This window comes from Eucyclogobius newberryi, unplaced genomic scaffold (genome assembly GCF_026437365.1).
Source record: "Eucyclogobius newberryi isolate DKJ021-1_F unplaced genomic scaffold, fEucNew1.0.hap1 SCAF_3, whole genome shotgun sequence".
NCBI classification, from domain to species: Eukaryota; Metazoa; Chordata; class Actinopteri; order Gobiiformes; family Gobiidae; genus Eucyclogobius; species Eucyclogobius newberryi.
This window is the reverse complement of record NW_027315945.1, coordinates 27703821-27723056: the sequence shown is the minus strand read 5'-3', so window position 1 is coordinate 27723056 and position 19236 is coordinate 27703821. Positions and strand designations below refer to the sequence as shown.

At 40.8% G+C, this 19236-nt stretch overlaps 1 protein-coding gene across 2 annotated transcripts in view; it reads left to right on the top strand.

The window, feature by feature from the left end:
• Nucleotides 1-628: 628 nt before the first annotated feature.
• nkd2b (NKD inhibitor of WNT signaling pathway 2b) overlaps nucleotides 629-19236 on the top strand; it is a 32284-nt gene continuing 13676 nt past the window's right edge. Inside the window, exons 1-3 of one of the 2 annotated variants that reach the window (XM_072460918.1) lie at nucleotides 629-848; nucleotides 967-993; nucleotides 1076-1167. In XM_072460918.1, coding sequence (XP_072317019.1) covers nucleotides 824-848; nucleotides 967-993; nucleotides 1076-1167 — 144 coding nt within the window. In that variant the 5' untranslated portion in view covers nucleotides 629-823. The remainder of the gene's footprint in view (nucleotides 849-966; nucleotides 994-1075; nucleotides 1168-19236) is intronic. The other variant, XM_072460917.1, reaches the window with a different exon arrangement.

Below are 19236 nucleotides of genomic sequence, written 5' to 3'. Positions count from 1 at the left end.
TTAGTAAGAGAAATAATTAGTTATTTATTTGCAGTAGCACGAGCCATCACGACGTGTTGTTGCATCTTTGTGTAGCTAAACTTTAGCTTACGTTAGCTCGTGTTAACTTGTGTTAACTGTGAAATCGTTGATTTACACTTCATATGGAACGATGTGTGAAACGTGAGGAATGACATACAAACACAACTTACGTGTATCGTTGGTCTCGTCTCGTCACTTTCTTCTGCTTGTGTTTAGTTTCCGTCACATGTTCTTCTGAGGCTCGTTCATGAGGGTCACGTGCGCGCTCGGTGCGCGTACACCGTTCACCGGAAGGTTAAAAATGTATTTTTTTAAGTATTTTAGAAACAGTTAAAGAGTGAAATTCCTTCTATTTTATTTTTAGACTAAAAACAATTTAGCATGTTTGGTAATTTTAGAGGCCGAACTCTTGAAATGGTCAAACCAAAAGGCTGCATTCTACGAAGTGGCCACTACTCAATTTGGAGCCAGAGGCAGAGGGGGCGTACCCTATCCAGATACTATAATACATCCATGGAAAGAGCTCGTGTTCAGAGAGCGGCAGAGACACGGCCAAATCAGACGGAAACAACGCGCGCTCCTTCGGCTTTTCTTTTTTTTGGGGGGGTTCGTTTGTGGCCATCAGTTCGACCATCGCGTCATCTTCAGGAGCGCGTTCTCAATGACAGAGCCGCACATTTCCTGGCCATTGGATGAAGTTGGAGTTGTTTTTGTCACGATGTGACCGTTCTCTCAGTGAGCGAGGCTTTCCCCCCGGTTGGATTTGGAGTACGCTTGATCGATATTAGAGAAGCCCTGCAGGATGGGCAAACTTCAGTCGAAACATGGTAAGATCTCGTGTCCCCGCTGCAATGTTTCATCATCACACATCATATTGATTTATCCAATAATATTAATAACAACATCTCTTTGCGTCCTCCTCGTGCGTGATGGCTGGGTCTGAAGCGTGCAAGCGCAGAGAAAACCCCGAAGGTGAGCAAATTACACACAACAACACAACACTTCATATCACAACATGCTTTTCACGTGCCTAATCGTTTTGAATCGTCTTTAGGTGATAGTTTTGTGGTGAACGCGTTCCTGAGGAGAGGGATGGAGGAGTGTGAGCGCTACAGCGCAGCGGACCACAAGCTGAAGACCATGCAGGTATGATGCTGTCGCCTTCTAACTGCCACTGCATGTCACACGGCACAGAAGCACAGCATACTTAAAAATAATACATGAAATAACACAAATACATGCATTTGATTGGGCCAGATTTAACGCTAACTACGCACTTGGGGATGGGACGTAGTAGTAGTAGTAGTAGTAGTAGTGGTGGTGGTGGTGGTGGTGGTGGTGGTGGTGGTGGTGGTGGTGGTGGTGGTGGTGGTGGTGGTTTGATTTGCATTCAGTAATGAGTACTTCAAAGTTGTCAGGCTGGAGCTGTTACTGAAAGAGAACATTGACTTGTAAGAACTCCAAGCGCCTTTATGTTTTAATGGCTCAGTATATTCATCTATCTACAGTATCCCATATTTGTCTTGACACATTTGTCGTGGCGTTGTTCACACTCTTGGCTTTAGATCTGTTTTTGTGGCTGCTGACTTTGTGATTCAGGACCCATTGCTCTTGTTTTTAAAGCTGCTTTTAACGATATGAAGCGCACCGAGGCATGACATGACATCACTGCAATTAGAATAATTTGAAGAGTACAACCGTGTGTGTGAGGGTTCACACAGAGGTGCTGACAATTTGTAATGTGGGTGGCTGTAATAGTGGAAGAGTTATGGATAATATCAGGGCTGTGAACCGCCCACTCACCGTTTAACAGATCTTCAAATGAGTTGGACTCCCCTTTCCCACACATTCCCCTGCAGAAAAAAACATCAAAATGACTGGCACTTTTTACAGCAACGATCCCACCCTCAGTCTGTCAAAGCTGTTCTTTTAATTTATGTTGCAGCGGTTGATGATTTTAGCAGAGCAGAAGCAGGATAACTGTTTGATTAACCACTTTTTATTTTGAGGTTTAAGATGTAGTAATAGGTTTGTGCAGTTTAGTGTTTATTAAATAGTTAAAAATACGGAAATGTGTCTCCGTAAATCTAATTTTGCAGTAGGACTGTGCAATTAATGAGCTTTTATTTGAGATTGAGATTCAGTTTTTTCAAATTGTTAATGATCAACTTGTTTTTGTTTTCTTTAATCAAAAGGTCTTGACCATTCTCAGTAAAAAGTCACTTAAAGCATGTTGTTTTTGGACATATTTTTAGTTTGAAATGCCAATGTTTAGACGTCTGTATCGTTTATGTTCAGGAAATTAAGGTTGACAGCTATATTTATTAGTTTTGTTTATTTAGTTTAAAATGGAAAATTGTGATCGATCAACTTGAGAATTGTAATATCGCCCAGCTCCATTTTTGCAGGCTTAATCTTGTAAACTGTGTATTAGCCCAATCCTGGACAATTTGTATTACTCCAAATGAATATCAGGCCAAAACTTGAGAAATGAATACGCACATTTGTACTTCCTGCGCGGTGTGCTTTGGATTAGACAGTGATTACAGTAAATGTCACTCTAAAAGCAATAAAAGTGTCATTATTATTTTCATAGATTTAATAGTTTTGGCCTGTGATATCTGTTTCGGTCATCATGTGGCCTAATCGGTTTAACATCAGTCCCAAACCATATACTCGGCACCGTTTGAGCTGTGAAGGTGTCCAGAATTACTTATGATTTCATATAGAAGCCGAATGACCAAGCCCAATGTTTAGTTTGGACCCTCCCCCCTCTCCTCATTGTCAAACGGGGGAGTAGGATTCCTGAGCTGTCTGGCTGTGACTTCAAAGCGCAAAGCAGGAGTTATAAAAGAGCTCTGATATCAGCGGAGCCTCCAAACTAGTCTCACCCCTCGTCTCCCCCCTCCCCTGCCCTGCCCTGCCCTGTCCAGTCCATCAACAAGAAGGGCCAGGCGATGAAGCACGCCCAGGAATCTCTATGAAAATCATCATCTTGTATTGACCCATCATTCACTCTGCTCAATAGTGGAATGTGTCTGCAGTGTCATAATTGCAGTATGATGAATTGTATATTATAGTCTAGATAACGCACTATGACTCTCAGCACGCTGTTTTGTTTGGGACAGACTTAAAGAAAACATGTGTAAATTGCAATGTATTGGTTAATATAAGTCGGGATGAAGCATTACCATCGAAATCCACCAATTTTGCTGAAAGTGTACAAAACCCTTTTTTTTTATTATGTTCAGCGTCTTTGGGTCACTGAAAAGTGCTATATAAATAAAAGTTATTATTATTATTATTATTAAAACGTCCATAGAAATAATGTGAAACGTGGAACTGCCCAATAAGCTGCTGGGTCACTACTGGTAAATATATTTATCACTCTGTGTTGTCAGGATAGGTTTTAATTGGACGCTGGGTTTAGCAAATTCAAGTTGCAAAACATTTACATGGACTCCCCCTTTTCTTTCCTTATCATATAATAAGAAAGTGTAGTCACATACACACACAAAAAATCACAATCAAATATGAATAAGATCCAGGGTTTCTCAGGAGAGTTGTCTTCAGGTTGCTGTCACAAGGCTGATTTTCCGTCCAGAGACAGCAGGGGGCGACGATGGACACTTCAAACACCCAGAAAATGCATATTTACCCATCACAGGGACTTACAAAGACATTCAAGGTGAAAATATTGCTCAGTAATTTGACTAAATTCCAGTAAAATATACTGTTTTTAATTTACAATACATTAGTACTTCCTGCGCGGTGTGCTTGACACTGTAGCGGTGTGCTACAGTGTCAACATTTTATAATAAACATCTTTAAAGTCAGCTCGTGCGTGGTGATCCCCACTTTGTGAACCACTGACATACTGTATCCCCAGAGCAAGCAGCAATAGTGATATTGTTAGTTTTCTTTTGAACAAGGGCCAAGCAGCATTGTAACTCTACATGTATAACCCAGAGTCAACATTTTTGGAATAATTGCAAGTAAGAACAGAGCTGTGGGCGGCGATGGTAAAACCACAACTTTGAGTGAGCAAATGATGAGGGAAGTTCCAACAGTTAAACATTTTACATAATCTGACCTCTTTTTTAAATAGATGAAATGTGCATTTTTCAGAGAACATGTAATGCCCACCAAGATGGTTTGTTCCCAGGGCGCAGAATGCTGTGCTACACCCCTGCAGGCTTGTCAGTGGTACTGCAGATGGGCTGTAAATTGATCATTGCATTAATAATAATAATAACTTTTATTTATATAGCGCTTTTCAGTGACCCAAAGACGCTGAACATATATAAAAAAGGGGGGGTATTTACAGACAGGGGGGATAACACGTACAATACACATTAATATACAGATAAAATGAACAAGACAGAAGAAGTAGAGAGAAAAAGATGGGGATGTAACAGGGGGTAGAAGAGTAGGCAATGGGGTAGAGGAGGCTAGGGGTAGGGGAGGTCATAGGCTTGGGTGAAGAGGTATGTTTTTAGGCGGGATTTGAATGTTGTGAGTGAGGGAGAGTGGCGGACAGGTTGGGGGAGGGAGTTCCAGAGTCGGGGTGCTGTTCGGGAGAATGCTCTGTCGCCAAAAGTTTTGAGTCGGGATGTTGGTGCAGTCAGGGTGAGAGAGGAGGAGGAGCGGAGGGCTCGGGAGGGGCGGTGGGGGATGAGGAGGTCAGACAGGTAGGGGGGGGCAAGGTGGTGAAGAGCTTTGAAGGTGAGGAGGAGTATTTTAAAGTTTATGCGCTGCTTGATGGGGAGCCAGTGGAGAGAGCGGAGAACGGGAGTGATGTGATCACGGGACCGGGTGTGGGTGAGGAGGCATTTACTCAGTTTTACTTGTGCATATTACACTATAATAAATTGTACCTCTCAAAGTTGTTTTCTGACACCAAACGTATTCATCGCATTCATTACAGAAACTGTTTTTATATTTGAGTGCACCTGTTATTCTGACACGCCTACATCAGGTACCAAACAGGAACCTCAATCTGCGCTTACCCCCAATTCAAACTGTCGCTCTATAGAATAAACCCCAGATCGCTTTGTTGTTAGATGTTACAATTACAACAGCAATCAAAACCTGTCCGGACGTGATTTTAGCCGGAAGACAAAGCCCAAAGTCACACCTGGACTCACTCGCTTAGCTTGCTGCTTTATGAGGAATAATTGGATTCAATAGAGTGACTTTGCAAAAGGGTGCGGCAAGTCACTACGGACGCTCAGAGTAATTGTTTCCAGTCTTTCTGCAGGTGCCAGGTAAAACAACAGTGTTACAGGTGCGGGAAATGTGTATGCCAAAAAGTTAGAAACATTTGTATAAAAACATAACTTTGAACTATATAATAATACATCATTTCTGATATAGATGATTAGACTCTCCTACTAAGAAGCCAAGACACTTAAACTGCTCTAAATCCCTGAACCGTCATAAGAAGAAGTGAGCGCAGATCCATTAAATTAATTCCATCAGCAGCAGTCGTTGGTAATAAAATAATGACTAATTTAGCCTTTCAGTGCGGTCTTTTGTCTTCAAACTTGGCCGGTGTAGTATCAACAAAATCAAACCTTTTTGAAAGGTTAATGAAATCACGCTTTAAAAAGGCTTCATTGGCGGCTTCAATCTGGCAAAAGGTGCGATGTATTTGGACTTAAGGCATTGCAAGCACTTCATAATAAAATCGTTTTCGGAACACTAAGTTTGACTAATTTGGACTATGTGAATAAAAATTTCCCTCACATAAAATTTCTCGTTTGGCATTCACTGTAAAATTGATGTTTAGTTTGGACTTCTCAGATTTGGTGCTTTGGGCAGCCTATATCTTATAAAGCAGAGTGTAATTTTCCTGTATTTGTCTTGGATGTAAGGCAGGGGGATCTGCGTAATCTTAAGGCACCAGAGGTATTTTCGGAGTTGTCATTTCATTTACATTCGAGTTGTGTCATTGTGGTATAAGGAAAGACGGCAGACAAACATGGACGGAAAGGTGGGCTCGCACATGTTGACTTTTTTGAGGAGACTTAAAGGTATTTGCAGAGTTTATTTTTTTTCCACCCCTCTCTCTCTCTCTCCCGCTCGCTCTCTTTTGAAATTGGCTTCACAAGAAGGCGAGCTGTGAGCCTTCATCTCTGAATGAAAAGCATGTGGCTGGCATCCAGAACAGCGGGGTCTTTCAGCACAGCCCCAGCCGACATCTGTTCCTGGTTTGTACTGCAAAATCCTAAAGCGGAGAGGGAGAGGGGTGAGAGGGAGAGGGGTGAGAGGGGAGAGAGGAAGCAGGAGAGTGGGAGAGAGAGAGGAGAATGGAAAGGAGTGCAGGGAGAGAGCGGGAGAGAGAGTAAAATTGAGAGGAATGGACAGGGGTGGAGAGGAAGAATTGGCCGTGCAGGGTGAGAGGGGAAAGAGATGGTGGAGAGGGAAAGAGAGGGAAAGAGAGAGGGAAATAGAAGGGAAGGAAAGGGGAAGAGTGGAGGAGGGAGACTAGGAAGGAAGGGCTGAGAAAGGTGCTGTGGAGGTGGGACGAGGGGGTTGTGAGGTGGGAGAGAAGGAGAGACGGGGGTTGTTCTGTGGCAGGAGGTTGGTTCACGTTGGCGCAGGAATGATGTCACCTGCCGCTGGTCCTTTTGCTCACTGTCGCCATCAGATCGTTTTTCAAAGTTTGGTGCCATTTGTGCAAAACAAACAGAGCGGAGGTGAAGAGTAAACATCTTCACCTCCTCTCCACTTATCACAACAGCCACATGTTTGTCTGCTGCTTTCATCTGCTGCCGGGCATCATCACTTAGAGCTGTTGTCTTTTATTAAGTTATGTGTCATGGGATTTGGTAAGATTTAAGTCTTGGAAAACAGGGTTATTAATGTTGAGAGCTATTGAGAAGAGAAGCCTGTTTTCAGTTCTCCCATGACCAGGTCATGTGATGGAGAAGAGTGTCCACAAACTGAACTGACTTTATGTTTGCCTCTCCAGGAGACAGGATGCCATAGAGACAATAGCAGTATATCTATGAGCCTACTGTCAAACCCTGATGTTCAATCTACACAGATATAGAAGCTTTAAAAACTCTGAATCTCTTTTCTAATGTAAATTACCCCATATAGCAAACTATACATTACATCTTTATAGAAGAAAGGCTCTTATCCTTGGAGCCGTGGAATGAGGCTCTGTCACTTTTTACTTTATCTGGGCCGTGGCTGCTTTGAAGTCACTTCTGTCAGAGCTGTTCCTCGTGATTATGAGATATGTTTTGGAGAGCTGAGCTCTTGTGGGTGCAGTCGTCTGTGGGAGGCTGCCCATAGTGGGATTTGGGTGACACTGCATGACCCAGGCTGTGGTGATGACAGGGGGAGACCTGACTTCCTGTCTGAGGCTGGTGCTGCTGAGGTCTCTGGGGTTAATGGGGCTCTGTGTCTTAGCACTCGCACTCAGAGGAAAGAACATACCTGGAACCCAGTGCTTAGCGCTGACATTTTTGGCAAAAGCTGCTGGATCCAAGTCTGTGTTTGATCTTCTGGTTCTCTCGGCCAAGTAAAACACCAGGAGACTCGAAGCTTATTACATTTTAGTGTGTAAGGTATGTTTCCACATAAACCCCGTTCTCCCTTAAAAAGACATCGCTCTTTCCAAGCAGACTTTATTTAGCAAACCTTAAAGCAGCATGTAGAATGAGCTTATTTCTCATATTATCTTTGCTGTAGACATCACATGTATTATTCTTGTCCCTGGTCATCCTTGTGTGCTGTAATCCATCAACACAACCTGCCTGGGATCATGAACTCCACCCCTTTTCAGATTATGAGAGATGAAGCTAAAGTAAAGATATACCAGTGCAATACAAAAATGTAAACCCTACTCTACAGACACTAAGTAAATCAGCTCATTAATTTATCTTCTTTGTTTTTTTCCTCTATAAAAGCTCATAAAGCTCTTTGTTCTGCCTGAAACACCCTGTTTGGTGCACATTCCTGAACTTGACACCCTGCTAATTTAAAGGCTGAAGAATGAAGCACTACAAACCAGGCTTCCTGTGGACTAAAAGTGGAGCACTCAAAGCTGCTGGCATCGTTGCTCATTTGCTGTGATGCTATGCCGTTTGAAGCGACGTTGTACGTCATGCAGATCATATGGTCTCTATTCTATTATGTGCACATCTTGGAGGCAACTCGATATTCACTAATAGATTTGTCAAAAAACTCTGCTCAGATTCTAACTGATTCTAAAACTAGTAACTTGATATTAATTTACTGAGGGGGTGGGACAAAGTTATACCTTTTTCAGACCACTTTTTAGAATTATACTCATAACAGGTTTAAGTTAGAAAAACTTCCATTATTCTGTGTTACAAAATTACAATCTATATTCCAAAATATTCCTTTTTACGGTTGTTCTTGGAATCCAAATCGACTTTTATTATTGTGACACTCGTGCTCATAATGTATTTACCTTCCTGTGTTCCAATATCAAATTTGCACAAGATTTCTCAAACACACCCAAAAGGCCGCAGCCGCCTGAGGAGATTCCCCGCCTGCTCTGGAGTCGAGCTTCCCCTCTCTGGGACCCCAGGCCTGCACATGTGTAGGTATCGCTATTACTCAGCTCATAAAACGCCACAGTCCCATCTGAAAGTGGTTAGCCGTCCAAACGCACTCAAAGCAAGCTTCAAAGCCCTGGACTAAAGCGGCGCAGACAGGACGAACTCAAGCCCTCCTCATGCACATCCCGTTCCTCTTCGATGAAGGAAATGGCTGGAAACTTGTTGTTGTTGTTGTTGTTGGTGTTTTATGGCGGTTGGCATCCGAGTGTTGCATTACCGCCAGACTTTATTCCTCAGACTTTGTCGTAGTCCTTACAAGTTCTTCTTCCATTGCTTTGGTGTTACAAAGCCCATGAGGTTATGATATGTCTTTGTTATTGTATGAACTTTCTTTGTTCTGCAGCTTTTATGTATCGAGACGTTTTTGTCACAAATGTTTTCCAATACAACTAATTATAGATTAAAAGCTAATGTTGTTTTCTTTTGATAGAGTGGAAGGAATTAAAGGGAAGTCAGTTTTGTAAGGGCAACACTGGGTCAGAAGTCCATTTGCCCACTAATCCAGAAGTTACTGGTTCATTCCCAGTTTTGGTCAGTGCCTAGTGTTGTGTCATTGGGCAAGACACATCATCTGGTCCCTGTGAGGCAAATCCTTCAATATTAGACCAATAACATGGTTTAAAGTTAGGGTATTAGGTCAGTAGTAATTATAGTTAAAGTTTAGGACCTATCTCCAGAAAAATGAATGTAATTTCCCCACAAAGCATGGAAACCTAAAGACATGAATGTGAGGGAACAGATGGAAGTTGGCCCCATGAAATCAGGCGTGTTTACATCAGACAGATCGAATTTTTGTTCATTAACTTACTTCAGCCTAATCATCGTTCACAATTGTCATGCTTTTCTCGCATCGTTCAGCTTCAATCTATATCAATGCAGTCTATACTCTAAAAGAATCTGAACTCAAGTGCTTTTTCGTCTGGCTTTTTGTCACATTGACTTCACTTTTTATTCAGTTAAAAGTCACAAGCGGTAGCACGGACTTGATGTTGTTTGCTCATGATGTCAATAATCGGGAATAACCATAAACCGTCATGTTTCTATTCACAATTGTCACACAACATTTTAAATCTTGACTTTCCTAGATAAGTAGTTCTTGAGTAGTCAAATGAAGATTGTACTTGTAAACGCTTAATAGTGTGCATTTATTACCCACAAATGCACACATCTCTGTTGTCTTTATGTGCGAGGGTGAAACTGCATTGAAATAAGCCGCAGTTCTCATGTCCTCTGAAGGTATTGTCCTCTTTTCTTCCCCTCGCCCCATGCAGTCTCCTCCTGAGCCACTTCAAAAGCGGCTGACCTGTCCCGCTGAGCGCCATGTAACGTGTTTACCTAAAGGATCACTTCAAATAAACGCCAGTCTTCCCCTTCAGATGCCTGCCCGCTCCTGCCTGGAGACCATCTGCTTTACAAAGAAAACACACTCCCGACTACATGTAAAATGCCAAAGCCTACCCCAATAATTACCACATCAACTTATTGTAAATACCGTATTTTCCGGACTATAAGTCGCACCGGAGTATAAGTCGCACCAGCCAAAAAATGCATAATAGAGAACAAAAGTCCCACTGGAGTATGAAATGCAGTTGCAAGTGTGAAAATAACAAATAATATCACATAAGTCGCACCCCGGCCAAAACTATAAAAAAAGGTGCAGTTTATAGTCCGGAAAATACGGTAATTGGGAGATTAACCATATTTTGTGGGGTAAATATTTATTGTAAGAAATGCGTGGGGGAGTTTGACAAGAATACATTTCTTTAAATGAGTACATTAAGGTTCGAACAAATGTGAAAAGACACAAAGAAGTTAAGAAATATTACTGTATTTGAAAGTTTACAAAATAATTTGGTTTTCAAACAGCATGTCTGCTGCATTTTTAAATGTTTATTTACGACAAACAATTACCCAATATTCAAATCTTGCACATCTTCAAAACTGCATTCACAATACTATCAATCATTTAATTTAATGCCCACTGCTAATCCTAAGTACCTCTTCAATGCACTCGAGGGTTAACATATGACTGGGTAAGTGTAACAAACTACTATTTATTATATCTGATACAGTTTGTTTTCTGTAATTATCATGCTTATTGTTATTGTGTTGTTGCATGTTGTTATTGTGTCTGGGCATATAGTGGTCGTTTGTATTGTTTTCTGCTGCTCAAATTGTGTTCTAGTGAATTGTGCTATTTCATTGGTAGTTTTTATTCCAGGAAGCGAGTTCTTGGTGAGTGAGTCGTTTTACCGGCTTTTCATACCCACTGCTACTCTTCATGTTGATATGGGCTCGACTGATCGTATCGCTGAAGAGCCAGTGTATCAGACTACGCATGTGAACTTTTAGCCCCAGTGTCATGCGCTCTGCTTGAAGGGTTCTTTTACATCGATGCCTTTCACCCTTTTGAAGCTTAAATCCACTTTTAACAGCCATCATCAAATGTTAAGTGTCTCTTTGTGCTGTGAGTGGCTTCCTCAAAACTTGCTGATTAAGCCCAAACTTGATCAGTGTGAAGACGTCTAGTTTTACACCTCAGATAAGCTGCTATGTGCAATGCTATAAGCTAATGTTGCCTATGCACACATTTATGGCTATTCCTGAAAGGTAGCAATTAACAAAACTCAAACTATTCACACAATATAATGTTTTATGCAGAGAGCAATTATGTGTTTTTACATGTACACATCGGCATACCTCTTCTTTCATTATTTTATCTTTCATTATTAAGTGTGGGTGGGTCGAGACACAATTAGTTATAATATGAGTTATAATATACAAATAGTGCGGCCCAATGTTTGTCTTTGCACGTTTTGATTTATTTTATTTAATAGCTGGGCTGTAATGCCTGCAATTTTTTTAAGTACCATAATTTCCTCCACGAACAACAAAATGTCCTGTCTTCTGTATAAAAACTGCAAACCCTGTCGTTTAGATCGTTACAAACGTGTTCTGAGATGACAGTGTTTTAGGTCTGGTGAGTGATTGGATATATTGTACTGTCCTTGGTAGTTACTTTCTTCTTTATGGTTCTCTTATCAAACAAACAAAATGCCTCTCTTTTTGTCTCTGTCTTTTTTGAAGTAAAGTTGGGTACAAATCGTTCATATTATCTCTCAGATGTTGGGGCTGATCATTTGGGAAAAGTGCACTGTCAATTAAATCTTTACGCACAAAACATATCACTTCAATTACAGACTTTGCTGAATTGGTCACATTAAATAGTTGCTAAGATGCATCTCCTCTTCTTCGTCGTGTTCCCTAGTGAATTTGTCTGAGGACGCAGTGGTTCTGTGACTCCGCTGCCCTCTGCTCTGAAGCCTTTTGATCTTACTTTGTGCCACGGATGAATTACGCTCCAGAATTCTACCCTGCAAAACAAGCGTTGGAGCTGCACACATGTACAGTCCGTAATGTTAATGTAGTGTTGCTAGTGTGCACACAAAACGACTGAAGTCCGTTAGGAAGAAACACAGATGTCGAGCCTGTGGCCTAAAAAAGATCTGCTTTCTTATTATAGAGCCCCAAAGACAAATCGCAGTAATTGTGACTTATCGACTGCTGAAATGAGTGTCAGCTATTTTAATAATCATTAGTCACAATCTGGGGTATACTCATAGGCTTATCACATGCTAAGAATACAGGTTTTATCAGAACCACCGCACTGCTATGAAATCAAAATGAGACAAGAAGAGCATTTTCTGTATATTTATAACTTCAGAATCAATCGTTTGGCTCGTTGAGTAATTGTAAAAGTAATTGCTGACTGCTACTTGCACTGAAAACTGATCCAGACAGCTTGGTTCAGGATTGTTTGAGGTTTAAGCCAAATTATGAATGTAATTGCGGTAATTTTTGACCAATGTCAACAATGACACTCAAGTCCTGTGTTCAATGTTCAATCAGAACCTCAACAATTAGTTTGAAGGAAAGTCTCTGCTTTAAATTATTTTGTAAAAATGCAAGTATCAGTTTGTGTAGAACACCATAAACTCTATCTTGTAGTCCTATTATTTCTTCTTAAATGACGTGTCCTTTTGCATTTCCAAGGCCAAAGCAGTTCCGCCTATAGCACAACTGGCTGTGATCTTTCGAATGTGCCCATGCTTCCTTGCACTGTCTGACAGTTGTGCAGTCTGGGCCCTTTCCCGTGTCCAGTGGAGGTGTATTTTTAGGAATCCCAATGAAAACACGGTGCTGACCCTGGGATGACCGCTGTCCAGTTCCAGGCTTGTGAGGAACTTCACAGCTTGGAAAAGGGCCTGTTCTTGCAGTGTCAAGAATGTTTGTGGTCTTTGAAAGGGGCAGAAGGAGCCAGCTGGAGGAGACAGGAGAAGAGCTGCAGTTACACGACAGACGCATGGCAAAAACCAAGCTGACCTAACCCCTCAATTAAAGTTACTATACTTACATTTACAGTGAGGGTCAATCTGGTTTATTTAAATAAATTCACCAACATTAAACATTTTGGGATTTTTGTGGCTTCGCCCAGAATCTGTACGTTTATGTTTTTTTGTATTGCTTTTCAGTGCTTTTGAGGGTTAACATGCAGTATGACTCATAACTAATTACTAAGTGTGTCAATGTACTATTCATTTATTGCAGGCAGCTCATGTGCCGTACAGATGAAATTAAACCATAAAATAATACATGTGAAAAGTGAATATCAGTGCATGTTAATCAGCATTAGAGTTGTCAAAAGTATGGAAAATTGGATACTGATAAAACTAGAACTAGAATGCTAAAACTAGAATCAAAAATACAAGCACAAAACAATTAGATTTGTCCTGAGCAGTTTTTAAAATGATCTTGAGCATCATCAGAACTAGAATAAGACCTCGATGTTTAATAAAGAAAGTATCTTGCCTATTGTCTAAAAGCATGACGTAAAAAGAGCCTTTTATTTCCTGTTTTTGATATTGAAATCGCTATGAAGAATTGAATATATTCCTTTGTATCGAAATCGAGTTTGAAATGTTAGTATTGTGTAAATGCTAATCATCAGCATTGCAAGGGTTAGTGCATGGAATGTGCGTGGAATAAGCTTGAAGTATTCAGGAAAATAATATCTGGAAACGGGATACACAAAATGACAAAAGCCTAATATCACGATTTATTCTTAGAGCTCAGATCACAATTTCAGTTTTCTTATGATTCATGTACACTTAAGTTTTTAAAATAGTCGTGTGCTGCTTCTGAGAGTTGACACTTCACTGTGGTTGGTTAGATCCGCCTGAACAGGACAAATGCTCAAATGGGAGCTGCGCTTCAGCCTAGAGCTACATTAAACGGAGCATTGTAAGCGCTGCATCATAAGGCAGTAGACATTTAGTTCAGTTGACTAATTGGTCGACCAAAACTTTAATTTGGCAACTACGGTAATTATTTTGTGGGATTTTAAAGCGTTTGTATTTACAAAAACAGAGCTGAAGCATGGAGTGACTAAGCGTGAGATTTGGGTGTGAATTGTGTGTTTAATGTGCCTTTTCACAGATAAATTTAATGTTTTTCTGTATAAATATTTGTAACCTAGAGATAGTAATACATTTATCATCCCTTTTAGTCCGCTAATCAAGAACGTCTTTAATCGACTACAGCCCTAGAGAGCAGATCACAATCAGTTGTATTGCCTTTATATCGCTCAGACTTATTATTATACCATTTGATTTGTGAAATACTGCACATAAATCAGTTGTGTGAATGTATTGCTCCTAGATTTTTCAAAACCAGTAGCTTTATCAGAGTAATAATTAAAAAAACAAAAAACAATTGAACTTGAGAATATGGAGGCCGTCATCAAATCAGCTCTGATCATTCACTGCATCTCAAGCAACACCTTTTTAGAAGAACTTCTAAAAGAATATTAGATAAAAGGCTAAGATGCTGTTACGTCAGACTCCGTTTCTGTTTCTCCAAATCCCTCTCAAGCTCACAGCCCATTTCAGACGGATGGTTTCTGAGTGCACGGGCTCCAGTCAGACCCACAGCCTCTCTTTGTAACTGTCCCACAGGGAGCTTTAACCACTGAACTGTACAACTGTGGACCTGACCCCAAACCTACTCACTGCTTGGGAATCCTGCACCTCACTCAAAACCAAACCGTTATTTCAGAATTAGGGCTCTGCAATTATTTCAATTGTGACTGTGATTGAAAATAATGATGGGAAAACAACAATCTTGCAATAAAATCGAATCTTTCTTATTTTAAAATGCAATTATTACACAAATTTTAAGCTAACATGCACATTGTTTCTTATTTCCAGCTGAATATAGGCTCAAGATAAATACTGCTTGATTCTAACTAGGACTGTTACGAAACAAAAGTATATGCATTAACCTCTTTATGCCCCTGAACAATTTACCCTAAAAGCCATAAATCGTACATTGAATTATACAATAGTAGAAAAAGTTTCAGTTACTGAAGCTTTCTCTACAATGGAACACGCCTGGACAAATGAGGGTTACACCAACACAATATACAATACTTTTAAAAGGTGTTTTATTTATTTCCTCCATTCCACCCCCTCAGTAAATCTACCATGGCTTTTAAAACATGACACCTAAATAATCAGTAATAAGCAATGATAAATCTGTATTGTATCTGCTTTTGATACATATTTGACAATGTATTGTTTCAGATAGCATGATTTAACTTCAATTCAAAGCAACAGGTATTAAAACTTGTTCATTCCTCTCAGTTTATTGAATTAATTGACAACATGGACTGACTATGTGCAATTGACTGTGCAAAGTGACTTGAAATATATATGTTCTAACTTCTATGTGTATTTTGTTCATCGTACATGCCTTTTTGTATGTTAATGCTACTGACCAGTGCTCCAATCTAAATCTTTTCACAAATAATAAAGAAAATCTGAATTCTGATAGAAAGAGTCTATATTTTCCCCTAAATCCACAGTGTTAGTGCTATGTACACAAGATGTCATTGTTTATTACGCTGACAGCATGGTACACTTGCGGCTCCACGCTCGGTCGGACCAGTGGTGCCTCGTCGCCGTCGCGCACCCGCAGCTGTCCCTCTCCTCCGCGGTTTGTTTACATTTCTCAGTCACCCGCAGGAGCACTGTAACTTCACCAGCCTCCGACCACAAAGCCTCGCCCCTGTGAACCGCCAGCCCCGACTTTTCAAAGCTGTGAGTCAAATCCCTCGCCGCGTGACAAAGGGAGCAGTGAAAACGGGAGGTGTCAGTGGTTATCTGCAGGTGAGGGCAATTATCTGGCACGGCTAACTGACATCCAGGGCTCACGGCGGGGGGGGGGGGGGGGGGAACCTGACACTAAATACACCACAGACAAAGGCCGGAGTGTCGAAACTGTTTCCTCACGATACAAAAGACAAGCTGGTTATGGACTGACGTGTACAAAACCGCTGGCAATGTGAGGTAATTTCCATCGCTGATGCTGGAGAGGATGAAGAGAGGAGCCGACGAAGGGCCGAGCGATCGATACAATATGAATGGAGATCGAGATTCAGTCATTTTAATCAAGAAAATAAAGACCTTGGACTTTGGAGGAAGACATTTAGCTTTTTTGTGTAGCTAGCAATGAATAAGCATCTGCATTGTTTATGTTTAGAAAGGTAATACTGGTATAACTTTTTATTTGTTCATTAATGAGACAAAATAAATGTGTATCTATGAGCGTGATCAATCAATGTCATTTTTTTTTTTAGCTTTTGCCTATAAATCTGTAATTTTATTATTTATAAATCCATTATGGTCTAATAACTTCATACATCCAACCAACTGATCCAAATAGATATAAGGAACACATTCTAGTTAAGTATTGCACGTTTCTTGCCAAACAATTGTAATGGTCTGAACAGGACGTTTACTAAAGTGATGTTGTAATGCAGCCTTGATGCAGCAGTCGGCAGGTAAAGCAGTGTAACTCAGCAATTTGCAATGAATTTATGTTTAAAAGAATTGCGTCACTATGTTTTCTATGTTCTCACATCTAGATCTGTTTCACTCCACATTGTCTTGGTTTATTGCTAGTCTTGGCCTTGTCCTGACATGGTGCTGGACCTCCTGAGCTTAATGGGGTCGATATTTTGTAAAGTTGAAGTTGAACCTGCTTAGTTTATACTTGGTTTTGTACTGATGTAGAACTTGCTCCCTGCTTTAGCTGAGCCCTGGTGGACTGGTGGTTCTGGTTAGATTCTGATTGAGGTCTGCCTTTATTCATCGCTTTGTTGTGGTTCAGACCTGGTTTCTTTTACAAGCTTAGGCCCATTTCATAATTAGAGATTGGCCAATGTGTTTTTTTCCTCATGGCCTATGCCGTGGCCGAGTGTTTAGAATTAGAGCAATTGATGGCAAATACGTTCTGACAATATTTTCGGGCCAGTATTTATGGCCGGTTTTGAAATTTTTTCGTTAACATTGTAATTTAAATTGAGTACAAACGCACCCATATCCCTGATTAACCACAAACCTAGAAGAGCGGTGTTCTGTGCATGTCAAAAAAACATCACTAGATCTCATTTCTTCTAAACGACATAAACACCTTTTTTTTTTTTTTTGTGGCACAACTGCACGACTGCCCTCGGACGTCCAAGCCACCTCGTCCCGGACCTGGCGTTGGTTGGAGCGCAGTGTTGTTTGAAAGGGGCTGAGGAATGTGGAACAAATCCCTTCAGCTTTATCGGCCCGACCGCACTCGCCATTGGCCCAGCTTTAGAGCCAGAGGTCTGTGCAGAAGCTTACAGAATTTCACATGGAGGCCAGAAACAGAGGAACATCCTGTCAGAGACTCACCGCCCGGCCCACTCTGGCTTTGTTATACCGGGTCCTGTGAAGTTCGGTGTTTGTCGGGGGAGTGGGTTTGCATGTTTGAAATCTGGACAGCTTGTATCCTCTCTTGGTTTGTGGACATATTTTCAGGCGTGCGTGTCTTTGAACATAAGTTTCTAATGTGGTATGGTTTGTATTGTTTGCCAGAATACTGTTGAGTCGGTCAAGTTGAGTAAAAGACTTGGATCATCTGTTGTGCTTTAGGAAATGTGCGTGTTTTTCTATATTACATGCATCTTATTGCACTCTGCTTTGTATTGTACCTTTCATATGACATCATCTACATTTGTTGGGTGGGTGAAGCCATCTGGAGGCACTGCTCTGTCTGAAGCTCTACTCAAGATGGACTCTGAGCTTAGTTTTAAATTAACACAATCTCACCATAAGTAACTACGACAGGTGAGCTGATTTGTGCTGTTAAACAGGTCCCTTTCAAATATCATGACAGTTACAAGTTGGCATTACCCAACTGTTGGTCAAATAAGCTCCTGAAAATTTGAGGTTTAAAATTCCTTTTTTGAGTTTTTAGACCATCTGAAAACGTATCAGCGTGTTCCTAATGTTGACATGTTCCAAATGCAGATTTTTGACCATTTTATTTATTTATTTTGACATTATTCCAGTTTTCATTTCATCATCAGCTCCACCTTTATTTATAAAGTTGCATTGTGTTCAACTACAATTTAGAATGCAGAAACCCTTTTCCATATTCCATCAGTGTATGTATATATATATCTTTATCATGATACACAGACTTGAAACTGGAAAAGGCAAATGTGTACAACAAATCACAATTTCACAATGATGTTAGCAATATTCCTGTTACTCTAATTTAGCATAACTTCTTTCTTGTCTCCGAAAGAAGAATTCTATGGCCTCAGCTGTTTTAGTGGGCGTGAGCTGATTGGCGCCCGCAATGCCCCGGTGTCACATGCATCACGGATGAGTGCGTGCTCTGTCCGGCAGGTAACCACGGTCGGAGTGAGGGGATGATGACTGTTATTGTGCGGAGGGCGTGGAGAAGGGGTGACTTTCCTCTTACATAGACACCCAGGCACGCTCATCTCTCCGCACAGCTGTTGTTACGACGACCGGAGAGGCTTCAGCGCTGTGATTCATGTCCTGCCAAGAGCGGAGCGGACTGCGCCTCTGCTTTGACCCCAGACAGACTCGGCTCCTTTGAACGGGGCTGAACTTCACACATGGGACCACCACACATGTGACCGAGTGCCATTGTGCTCTGATCCCCCCAAAACCTGTGTCCGCGAACATGATACAGAAACATAGAAGTGAATGACATAACTACAGTGCTTTGTTGTGGTGTGACCCTTTGACCTTGACCAATCTAGAGAGAGCCTTGGATTAGGATTAAATGCATTTCTGTTTTATGCAGCACTTTGCTAACATATGTTTATATTTCAAATTGTTATGATGTTGTAAATGTAAATACATGTTTTGAAGATGAACACAATTTAGATATTGGGTACGAAACTCAAAATGTAGGAGCAAATCAGAAAAATGTATCAAACCCATGTTGTAATCTTTCCAACAAAGGTATAAAGTATTAGCTGTAATCAACTAAAGAAATTATTGGTTAACTAAAGACAAGCCCTTAGTCCAAATATCTAATAAACTAGATATTTACGGTACATGCAAAAAAAAGTAGGCACAATAAGCTCAAAATTCACTTCCAAATAATTATACTGTAGTAAAATATTTAGTCGACTAATCCAAATTTTGGTTCCAAAGACAACATCAACTGATTAAGCGACTAAAGATCTACAGCCCAAGTATAA